The 11,788-nt window shown below is 43.4% G+C and overlaps 1 protein-coding gene across 2 annotated transcripts; it reads right to left on the reverse strand.

Moving 5' to 3' along the window:
* Positions 1–5,814: 5,814 nt before the first annotated feature.
* CYCS (cytochrome c, somatic) lies at positions 5,815–11,274 on the reverse strand. 2 transcript variants are annotated; one of them, XM_020877871.2, is made up of 3 exons: positions 11,143–11,274; positions 9,222–9,398; positions 5,815–9,109 (listed from the first exon to the last, which is right to left on the reverse strand). In XM_020877871.2, exons 2-3 carry the CDS (start codon positions 9,388–9,390, stop codon positions 8,961–8,963), a joined length of 318 nt encoding a protein of 105 aa, XP_020733530.1. In that variant the 5' UTR covers positions 9,391–9,398; positions 11,143–11,274; the 3' UTR covers positions 5,815–8,960. The 2 variants fall into 2 exon arrangements, with proteins under 2 accessions (XP_020733530.1, XP_070323741.1); XM_070467640.1 differs by lacking the exon at positions 11,143–11,274 and adding an exon at positions 10,695–10,823.
* Positions 11,275–11,788: the final 514 nt, after the last annotated feature.

An 11,788-nucleotide genomic window follows, 5' to 3' on the forward strand; every position in this document is an offset into this window, starting at 1 on the left:
CACTCTGGGTGTGAGGCAAACGCCTAAGAACCAAAAGGGCTCAAGCAGAGGACTTCTGCTAAAAGGCAGAGAAACCTCTCAGGGAGGAGGAAATGAAACGTAGAGGCTTGAAAGGAGGTCTCAGTTAGGAGGAAGGGGCAAAGTCTGTGCCCCACACCTAGCCCTTAAGGCATCTGCCAAGTTTTCAAGTTGAACAAGGCAGGACGCTAGGAAAGCCAAGCAGACAGACTCTGAAGAACAGACTCAAGTTTGCATCTGTCTTACACTGCTGAGGAGACAAGGATAGAAGTCAAGTTTCACCTTGGGATGAGTCCAGTCAACTCCCCTGGCGCTGCTGAGAGGTATGATTTTACATATGTTAGGTTTGAAGGATCTGTATTGGTTTCCCATTGCCATTGCCACAGACTTTATTATCTTGTTGTCTGGGCCATCAAAAGTCTGAAATGGGTCTCAGTGGGCTAAAATCAAGGTGTTGGAAGGGCTAGTTCCTTCTAGATTCAAAAGGGGAATCCTATCCTTGTCTCTTCTATCTTCCAGAGGTTACTGGCAGTCTTGGTTGTGTCCATATCACTCCAATCTCTGCTTCTACTGCCACATTGCCTTCTTTAATTCATCAGGTCTACCTGAATAACACAGGATAAACTCTCCATTTCAACATCCTTAACTTCATCACATTTAAAAACTCGCTTCTATTGTAGGTACGAGGGATCAGCTCATGGACATATTTGGAGGAGGCCCTTATTCATGATGTTTGGGGGCAGGGGGACAGAACCCAAATAAAGATGTCTAAAAAGCAGTTGAGTATATGACTTTTGAGCTCAAGAAGTATTTGGACTATAGCTATAGCTGTGAAGTCACTGGCATTATTGTGCTAAATGAAGTCACCTCCTATAGATACCTCTGATGTATATGTCCCTATAGTAACGGTTGCTCAAATTGTTTTTCAGGAACATGGAGCTGGTCTTACCCAAATTAAATCCAAATTAAGACCACGGACTGGGTGACTGTTCAATAGGTGAACTTTTGACATCAGAGGGCCAAAAACTTCACCGTCAGATCATGTTAATGACATCATTTTCTGAACATACATCCTATGAAGAAGCATGTAACTCAGATACATCTGTGCAGAACTCCAATTACTTTACCTTTTTCTTATCTTCAGTCATCTTTCCCCACACCTCAGACCACCCTGCCTCTTTATCCCACAAATATCTTGAGCCCTTCACCTTCATGAAAGTGGAATTAATACTTGTTCTCTTGTCTCTGTGCTTGGCTGCCTTATGTATAAATTCTTTCTCTGCTGCAAACCTTGGCATCTCAGGATTTGGCTTGTTGTGAGTCAGGCAAATGAACCTGGTATGGTAATATAAGGGATGGGCATATCAGCTAGGATTAGAATCAGCTGCATGTAACAGAAACTGAAACAACAGTGGCTTAAATAAGAAGTTTACTAAATTGTTCAAGAAGTCTGGACTAGTATGTCAGCTTCACCAGATCCCCAGTACTCTAGTCATTCCACCTGTCAATTTCTGCTCTGCCATCCTCAGGTACATGGCTCCATCCTCAATGATGCAAGCCTGAGATGGTTGCCAGCAGTTTTGCAATCCCATCCAGCTTCCAGGCAGGAAGAAGGGACAAAAGGGAAGTTCTCCTAGCTGAGTCAGCTCTTCCCAGAAGTCCCACCCAACTCACTTTTACTTGCCCCACTGACCACACCTAGGCAAGTGGGACAGTGTAACCTTTTAATAGGTCCATTACCATTCTAAAAAATAAGGTTCTGTGACTAAAAGTGAAGAGGAAAATGGGTATCAAGTAGGCAAACGGTAGTTTCTTCCAGAGTGGACAGAAAGAAACCTACAAATGAAGTTAAGAAACAATGGTCAGTGAAATAGGAGAGGAATCAAAAGTAGGGAGCCTGTGGCTGTGTCCTGATTCAATTTCATTACTGGTAATTGGTCTGTTCATATTTTCTATCAATATTTCCTCTTGACTCAGTCTTGGGAATTTGTATGTTTCTAGGAGCTTATCCATTTCTTCTCCATTGTCCATTTTGTTGGTGTATAACTCACAGTAATCTCTTAGGATCCTTTGTATTTCAGTGGTGTCAGTTAAAAGAGGCTTCTCTTTCATTCTTGATGTTATATGGGCCCTCTCTTTTACTTGATGAGTCTGGCTAAAGGTTTATCAAGTTTGTTTATCTTTTCAAAGGACCAACTCTTAGTTTTATTTTTCTTTAAAAATTTTTTTCTTGACTGCACTGGGTCTTGGTTGTTGCACGTGGGTTTTCTCTAGCTGCAGCCAGCTGACCTACTCTTTGTTGCAGTGCTTGGGCTTCTTATTGCAGCGACTTCTCCCACTGTGGCACACAGGCTTAGTTGCCCCCTGGCATGTGGAAACTTCTGGGACCAGGTAATCAAACCCATGTCCCCTGCACTGGCAGGTGGATTCTTATCCACTGTACCACCAGGGAAGTCCTCTTCTTTCTTTTAGTTTCTATTTCATTATTTCTGCTCTGATCTTAGTATTCTTTCCTTCTACTAACTTTGTGTGTGCTTAGTCATGTCTCTTTGCGACCCTTTGGACTGTAGCCTGCGACGTTCTTCTGTCCATGGGATTTTTCAGGCAAGTAATACTGCAGTGGGTTGCCATTTCCTTCTCCAGGGGATCTTCCAGACCCAGGGATCAAATCTTAGTCTCCTGTCTCCTGCATTGCAGGCGGATTTTTTACCCTATAAACCATCAGAAAAGCCCAATTTTGGGTCTTGCTTGTTCTCCTTTTTCTAGTACTTTTTGGTGTATATTTAGGTTATTTGTAAGCATTGGTTCTTTAATTATTTTTTCTCCCTTATTATGATGTGCATACTGAAAAATTTAGTCTCTTAACCTAGTCTGATTTAGAAAGTTAAAAAATCTATCTCATAGATCCCTTCTCAGTCTCTAACCTGTGTGCATGGCACACAGTATTTGACTAGCATGGTGATATTAAAAAAAATTATTAATGTACTTTATTCATTTATTTATGGCTACATTGGGTCTTTTTTGCCACACACGTGCTTTTCTTCAGCCGTGGTGGTGGGGGCTACTCTCAAGCTGCGGGCTTAGTGCAGTGGCTTCTCTCGTTGCAGAGCAGGGCTCTAGGGAGCAGAGGCTTCAGCAGTTACGTTGTGTGGGCTCCCTATGTGCAGAGCACAGGCTCAGCAGCTGCGATGCATGGGCTCGCTGCCCCATGGCGTGTGGGATCTTCACGGACCCGGGATCGAACCTGTGTCCTCCGCATTGGCAGGTGGACTCTCTCAACTACTGGATCACCAGGGAAGTCCCTATTTTCTTATATCACACACGCCCCATCCAAGAATTGTATGAGGTGCTGGTCTCCAGAACCGACATTCTCTAGCCATGTAACTACTGAATATTGCTCAAGGCAAATTAGCAACCATTGTGAGGCAAGAACCTTACAGATGGACCCTGCTCTTACCTGGGTGAAGTCTCCAGATAACTCTTTCTGGGACAGGGAATAGTGGTTGGCTGGGGCCAGCCTCCTACACATTTCCTGCTCTAACTGCCTCTAATGCATACTTTTCCCATATTGATTTGTCTCCTTTTTTGTTGAGATTACCCTCAAAGGTTCAGGAGCAGTTGGCGAGGGCTGGCATAATCCTTGTATTGAAAACTATGTCTTCGTTAGGTTACTGTAAAAGTTAGACATACTTAAGACAATGAATGTATGAAAATTAGGTGCCCATTTAACCTTCTGACCAAACGTCTCAGACCCCTTCAAAATAACTCCCAAAGTAAAGAGCTCTCCATTTACTTTGGGGGTTGTACTTCGTTGATTCTTGGTCCTGGTCACTAATAGAGGATGAGACATCACCTAATGATGAGTTATTGAAATTATGGACCTGCATCACAGATATAAATCTCTAATTCCCAGTACTTCTCTCTCACTAAATCTCTTCAGTTAAAAAAGTTATCCCAATGTGTCCTATCCCTTCCATGCAACCTGCCCAAATGCTAATTTGACAAATTTCCCTGTGCAGCCAGTTCAAAATTAGCTAACTTTAAGGGTTTACTGAATGCAAGACAACACACCAACGTTCTCTTGTTTATTCTTCACAACAACCCTAAGGATTAATATAACTAATGTCAGTTTGCAGTTGAGGAAATTAAAGGCACAGAAGAGTTAATGTGTCTAACATTCTGTTAGGAAGCATTAGCAGAGAAATCAGAACTCTTGGGCTGTCTTCTTCCACCATTCATCTATAAAATAAGAAATTCTTGTCTTACTGACAAAATGGTATGCCCCAACTTATGCCACAGGCAGGTGACTTTAAAGAAAATTTATTAATTTCCCCTGTCATCCCCAAGCAGGAAAGACTTGTTATCCTTTGGTCGATTTATGACTCCTGTCCAATTCAGGTAGGGATAGCCACAATTTTCATTAAACTTATAAACTGAGTAAGAAAAGCCATAATTTCCAGAACCCGGGCAGTATTTTTTCTGTTGGAGTGTGGCTCCCAATGCAAAGTTCCTGCACCTCAATGAAAATCAGCGTTTCTTTCACTTTCTATGGGAGAGGATAAAGTGGCTGGGAATGGGTGTTAGATGGACCATGCAGGGGCATCTATAGTATCTGGAGTTATGTTTTGATGTAATTGAGCATTCCAAATCATGGCTGAATTAAGAACAACGTTGTTGAAGACAGGGATGGGGGATGACCAAAACCTTCCTTATATTCAAGAAGTAAAATTCCTATCTGAAATAGAAGGCAAGGTCACCTGCTGTGAGAGCAGGGAGCTGGGTGAGATAAGCCTGAGGAGCATGAGGACCTTCTAAATTAACAAGGAAGATGCAGAGAACTGATATAGGGTTTGATGGTTTAGTTGAATCAGAGATAAGTTTACAGGGGTATTGATCCACAGAAGTGTGTGATTTTCTCAACCAGTACTCAGATGCATGTGGAAACTTGGGACAGTGTGGAAGAACAAGCAGACTCCATTTGTTGAGGACTGCAGAAGCATGGAGCCAGAGAAAGCTGTCTTTAATAACAAAAGGAAGTGTGGGAGTTCCATAAAGAGGCTGATAGGGATGACTATATGACATTTTGGAAGGCACCATGAGAAAGCAGTGTCAGTACATGTGATACTACCAAGGTAATGTACGTGGGTCTCTGACCTTTGGGAGTAACAACCTGAGCCTATTTACTTCGCTATAATATAGGGACAGTTCTTCCAATGAGTTAGTGAGGATGAATACACCTTAACTATAAAGCAATTTGGTGATAGCTGGACAAGAATTTGGGCAATGTCACACTGACTTGGGTTACTAACAGATCGTTACAACTATATGAGCATAAAGATTTTAGGATGCCTATTTATTTTGTTCTATGAATATGTGAAATTTGAATGAGGGAGGTAAAAAAAAGAGCAGTCAGAGGTTATCAAATTCCTAGAGTTGTCAGGGCCACTTGAGAACAGAAAGCTAGGAACGACAGTTAGGTAATTACTAACCTTGGAAGCAGTAATTTTCCAATATGTGACTTTGAGGGCATTTGATGAAGATAGTGTTTCAATGCTTACCAGTTAAGAGTTTTCACAGATGCCACCCAGTGAATGCTTATAGCAAGGCTTATGAAGTAGAGATTATTCCTATTCTGCAGATGGCAAAAGAATGCTGTTGTACAAAGCTCTAAACCAGAGGCCAAGAACTTTCCTGTGAAGCACAAGTCAGTATTTTGGGCTTTGTGGGCTATTCGGTCTCTCTTGCAACTACTCAACTCTGATATTGCAGCACAAAAGCAGCCCTAGATAAGACAAGTGAATATAGTGGCCACGTGCCAATAGTTTTATTTACAAAAAGCTTCGGGACTGCTTACTAACCCCCACTTCGAACACAATTTTTCTATTCCCAAAACCCAGCATTCTTCATTACAACACAAATAAAATTAATTAGTCCAATGGTTGTTCTGCAGAGGATGCTGTTCAAGCTATATACACATATTTAATGGCATCAATGTGGAACACAGGCACAATTCTAATGAATAAAGAAAAAGCAAACTGGAAGCAGCTTATTAATATTTCTGGTAAAATGGAGTTAGACTAAGACCAAACTATGGTCAGAGTAGCTTGGTTGTGGTTTCAGCTGTCACTCATGTAGTTTTTTTTCCCCAGTGTAGACAATATTTACTGGCAGATGTTGAGTAACAGAAAAATGGTAACAAACCCAGAGGGGCTGGAAAAGGAGGCAGGGTGTTCTCCCCTCCCATAATTAGGACTGTAATCAGGTCAGTGGAGCAAGAGCATGTGATTTTGGCTACTCTGGGCCCAGCAACCCTCAAAGCTCCCAGGCAGGATGATTTCAGTATGTGGAAAGAAAGCAACACTCTGGAAATGGCATGGGCTGGGTCCCAGTCGATACTTGCCCCTGCCCACAGCACACCTTAAAAACCTTCACAGCTCGGTGTAGGGGTGTTAAAAGAACTGGGCCAAGCCTACCCCTCTCCAAACACAGGTATCTGCCATATGCCTGTTACCTTCCTCTCAGTGATTTGCAAGGTTGGACTACTAGGTCCTGCTAGGGACCCAGCTCAACCAAGTGAGTAGTTTCCATAGTTCCCTGAGCCTAGTTAAGGTTAATCTCACCTCTCATCTGTTCAGTTGGAATCAAAGAATCTCTGAGATCTCTTCCAGTTCCAATACTGAGACCTCTAATATGACTAAAATAGCCAACTTAACCAAAGCATGAGAAGTCAATCTCTTGCTATTTTTAAAAACTGTCAATGATGTATCACTTACCACACAGTGGCCTTATCATTATGTATGTGTGGAAAGATACGCTACATAACAAGACTACTAGTTAAGTTCCTAAAAACCTGGACATAAGAAAGCCTGAGGTTATGACCAGAGTTTCCAAATAACTCAATCTCCAAATAAGATAACCTGGAATCCAAGTGGTATTAAACAAGTGGAAATCTGATTTTTTGTATTATGCTTCAGAGTATGTGAACACCGTGACAATGGTCTGGGGCCAAAGAAGCAGATCAGTGTGTACTTCTGCACTGCAAAGTGTTAGTTGCTCAGTCGGGTCTGACTCTTTGAGACCCCATGGACTGTCAGGCTCCTCCCTTCATGGAATTCTTCAGGCAAAAATACGGCAATGCACTACCTGGAGAAGGCAATTCCTTCTCCAGGGGATCTTCCCACCCAGGGATTGAATCCGGGTCTCCTGTGTTGCAGGCAGATGCTTTACCATCTGAGCCACCAGGGAAGCCCTGAATTAACTGTAGGAACTTATAATTACTAGAGGCACATATTGAGTATAACTGGCCTAGAACTCAACAATTCTCTGCCAACACAGGCCTTAGCTGACTTAGGAAGCGCAGAAATCAGTCAATTTCCTGGTCTCCATGTGTTCCCACACTGGTGCAGAACTCTCTTAGAAGCTAACTGCTTCACTGACCTGGATACCACCTGATTTATGACAGGCATCTGCTTCCCCAAATTGTTTCTGCCCGTGTTTTCAGACTAACATTTTTGCTTTTTCACATTTCTCCAATGACTGAAAATAAGATTCACAAGTTACACAGTGCTCTATCAGGCCTTACAGACATAATAAACATCCCCATCACTTTTGACAAGGCCTTCTCCCAGTTCCCTTACTGTCATACAGAAATGGTTCTCACCACTGGTACAGACTTACTCCCCCACTGAGAATTTCTCTCAGTATTCTTTATGGCTTAGTTCAAGTTCACCATTCCACAAAATTTCTAGGGACTACACTAACCATGTATGGCACAAACTGTATGAATAATTTAGCACATAAACTATAACCATACACTGTACATACCATAACACTATGACCAGAAAGTCTTCTTTCTACAACTGGCACAAATGCAGTGCTCATTCTAGCCAGAGAAACTGAGTGGATGACTGAGGTGTTGTTCTAGGCCAGGCTGTCCTAGAAGACCAAGTAAACACAATCTACTACTATGACTAGTAATAATGCTGCCTGTTTGGGCTACTGTATTTTTCAACCATTTTGGTATGCCATTAAATCAAGTTAGAAAAATCATGATCTGTGACTTTGTTTTTTAATTCTTAAGCCTTATGATCAGACAGTTTACAAATCTGAGCTAATGATACAGCCCCTCTAATCCTTCTAATGAGTTGGCAAAAGCACAATTACCAAACACCATATACAAGTAGTTCTACAGTTGTGTTTCTGAATTCCTGTTTAAAAGACAACCCTGAATTATAACTTAGTCTGACTTTGTGAAGAATTAACAAGCAAAGTTCGTTAACGTATCTTGTCACAGTGAATTTAAAAGCGTCTGATCTTAAAGATCATCTACAAAATGTGAGGTGCTAAATACTCTTTATTTGATGCTATACATAAACCACACTAAAATGCCTTTCATTAAGTAAAAGGCTAAATTTTAGATAGAGAATTTTAATTAAACTGGCATAGTTTATAAAACCAAAAAGATAAAGTGGAATTTGTCAGTGTATTTTCAATTCTTGCCTTAACAGGCTAATGAACACAACTTCAAACACATGTGAATCCTCCTCTGTTCTATGAGACAGTGAAGGGACCTTTTTCAGTATTTAAATATATTAATATAACCAGTTATAGAAATCTAAATATAAAACCAATCTCTCATAGGGTTTGAGAAGGAATGTACCATCTCCCTAAAAAGTTTAATATTCCTTATTCAAGTTCAGTCATCTCTTTAGAATGGGAAAAGTGATAGTACTTGTTGAACCGGAATTACTATCAAAATTAAAAAAGCTGACCATATTCGTTTAGCCACAAACCAATCTTATTTAAATCAGGACTGTCCAACAGAATTATTCCATCAGCCATTCATGATCTGAATTCTAGTGTATGAGATCAATTTAAATATGGTACACATAAAAAGTCATGAGACACTTCTGTTTCATAATAAATAAGGCAGTGGCCAACTATTACTCATTGGTAGCTTTTTTGAGATAAGCTATCAAGTCCTCCCTCTCTCCCTTCTTCTTAATGCCAGCAAAGATCATCTTTGTTCCAGGGATGTACTTCTTGGGATTCTCCAAGTACTCCATCAGCGTCTCCTCTCCCCAGGTGATACCTAAACAAGGAAGGATATATTGTTGAGCATGTCACACTCCTGAAACAGTGTCTACCATAGGTTACATTCATACAGTTTGTGCTTGGGTTAGTTAACAATGCCCCCCTCTTACCTTTGTTCTTGTTGGCATCTGTGTAAGAGAATCCAGCAGCCTGACCCGTCTTTCGTCCAAACAGACCATGGAGGTTTGGCCCAGTCTTGTGCTTGCCTCCCTTTTCCACAGTATGGCACTGGGCACACTTCTGAACAAAAATCTTCTTGCCCTTCTCAACATCACCCATTTTTAAATCTAAAAACGAAAGATTCAGATTAGTAATATTTTCTCCAAGTAAAAGTACAGTAGATTCCTATCATCAACCCCAGTCACTGACACCAACTTAAATAACAGGTTGAATTTTGTCTTACTTAGTTCACTTGCAACAGCTTCTTTAATAACAAAAATACTATCTGGAAGAACTTCCTTGAAAAAGGAAGATATTCACACCTCTGTGAATATCTCTGCATGCTCAGTCACTAAGTTGTGTCTGACTCTTCATGACCCCATGGACTGTAGCCCACCAGACTCCTCTGGCCATGGGATATTCCAGGCAAGAATACTAGAGTGGGCTGTCATTTCCTCCTCCAGGGGGCCTTTCTGACCCAGGGATTGAACCCACGTCTCTGGTGTCTCCTGCACTGGCAGACGAATTCTTTACCACTGAACCACCTGGGAAGCCCCTCTGTGTGTATAAGTGCCAACTAAAACTTGGCATTTGCCATCAGCCTATATAAGGATTAAGGCACAAGCGGCTACAGTCACTGACCTTCAACACATTCTGAAAGGATTTCAGGGTGGAGCAGGAATGAGGCACTCTGGGCTCTGAGTAAACTGGCAAAACTGGCCTTCAGATAGATCTTTTCAGGTGAAGATTTTATGAGCCCAATTCTTCCATCTCCTTATTATCTAGAAAACCACTAAAATCCTTAACGGTGGTACCTGTTCCTGCTGATTAGCAGCAAACCTCTGGTAAGTGTGTTTGACTGCATAGTACCCCCATTCATGAAAATCATATACAATACTGACATTCTCCCCCTACCTCCTCAGAGCAGTTTCTCGTCTTCTAGGACATACTCATCGTTTTACCCCAAAGAAAACTTAACTCACAACTCTCAAGTTGTGCATTTTTTTTTCCAGTTGACATAAGTGATGAAAGGTTAGAGGTCAGGAAAGCAAAGCGGGAACCTAGTTCAAAGCCATTTCAAAAGATGAGACCAAGGTCACGAAAAGTCACAAATCCAATTAAGCTGAACTGAGATCATATTAAATCCAAGCCATCAAATTCCAACTTTTAAGGCCTCATCATTTATTCACAGAATTTAAAGCCACTGCTCTCTTTAGAGAAGACAAAATACATTTTTACAAAAAGGGAAATCTTTCTTGATTCAGTCCGCTCAGGTTACTCGAAATTGCTCTGCTGTGAGTAGGAGGTCAGCAGCCGGCTTTACGGTCACCCAGGGACCCCCATCATCTAGCTCTCGGATCCCCGGAAGTGACCACGAGGTCATCCATCCAGGCTTGTTTCAAGGAGACTGTGATGAAACCTACCCCCTCGGACGTTCCTCAGCAGGTTAAGGAGGGAAGCGACAAGTGGCCAAGAAATGCCTTATTGGAGGAGCAGTCGTTTCTGCTCCTTTGGAAGGAGGACGTGAAGCGCTGCGCTCCGTCCCCGCACTCCTGCCCTCACCTCGGAGTTAGTCTTGTCTACCATTGCCCCAGCTCAGCAGTCCCCATAACGGAGAACGGGCGTCTCGGTTAAGAATCGCGACCAAGCCGCCTCCAAGCTTTCAGAACCTTGACCTACCCTACTACCTAGTTGGGGTCTCAAGCCGTAGCCCACCCGGCTCTGGCCGGGCGCAGTCTAGCTGGGCGCCACTCCCTGCCAGCTCCCTCGCCCCCGCGCGCGGGACTCAGTCCACCCGCGCGGCCCCTATGCTGGCGCACGCATTCGTGGCTCAGCTTCCCGCCTGCTGCGGTCTCCGCGCCCCGCGCTCACCGTTCTTTCTCTGTGCGCGACCGAGAAGTTCCCGCTCACAAGCCGAACGCCCCGCTTTCTAAGCCCAAGGACACGCCGGTACGTGCCTAAGTACCGGTGTTGGTGCAACCAAACTGGCTCCGCCCTCCGGTCCCCTGACGTCTGTCCCGGCGACCAGATACGCAGTGACGAAGCCGCGCCTCATTGGCTCGGGTCTCCAGGCCTGAGGCCGGACTGGGCGCGCGCATGCCGACTAGCACGCTTGGGGGTACCGCGTTGAGTGCCCTTCCTCTCCGGGCCTTTCCTTCCTGGCAATTACGACAGGCCATTAGCGGTACGACACCGAGGTTGTGCCGGAAGGGGCTGACAGCAGTCCTGGCCTTCGTGTGCTTGCGTGTGCCGTCGGGGAGGGTGGAGCGGAGTCGAGCGGTGGATCGATAGCGTTATCTTCTTGTAAGGTAACCAGTCTCGTGCTGGTTGACGTAATGCTCTTTGAGCAGCATGTTTTGGTCTGCTCGGAGGGAAACGATCGACTTGGACACACCAGAGGTCTCTTGGCTGTCATCCCTTCAGCTGGAGACCTTTACCCAGACTCGGTCGTATTTCCGCCGCTGGCGCCAGCTGCACCCAACAGAAATAGCCCGCAACCAGGAAGAGTTGGACACGA

This window comes from Odocoileus virginianus, chromosome 1, assembly GCF_023699985.2.
Source record: "Odocoileus virginianus isolate 20LAN1187 ecotype Illinois chromosome 1, Ovbor_1.2, whole genome shotgun sequence".
Taxonomy (NCBI): domain Eukaryota; kingdom Metazoa; phylum Chordata; class Mammalia; order Artiodactyla; family Cervidae; genus Odocoileus; species Odocoileus virginianus.

What these genes read in the sequence shown, in the direction of transcription:
- CYCS (XM_020877871.2), bottom strand. Translation starts at nt 9,390, where the DNA reads ATGGGTGATGTTGAGAAGGGCAAGAAGATTTTTGTTCAGAAGTGTGCC. An exon ending in AGATGCCAACAAGAACAAAG is followed by an intron (nt 9,110 to 9,221) that starts GTAAGAGGGGGG and finishes TTCCTTGTTTAG; the next exon opens with GTATCACCTGGGGAGAGGAG.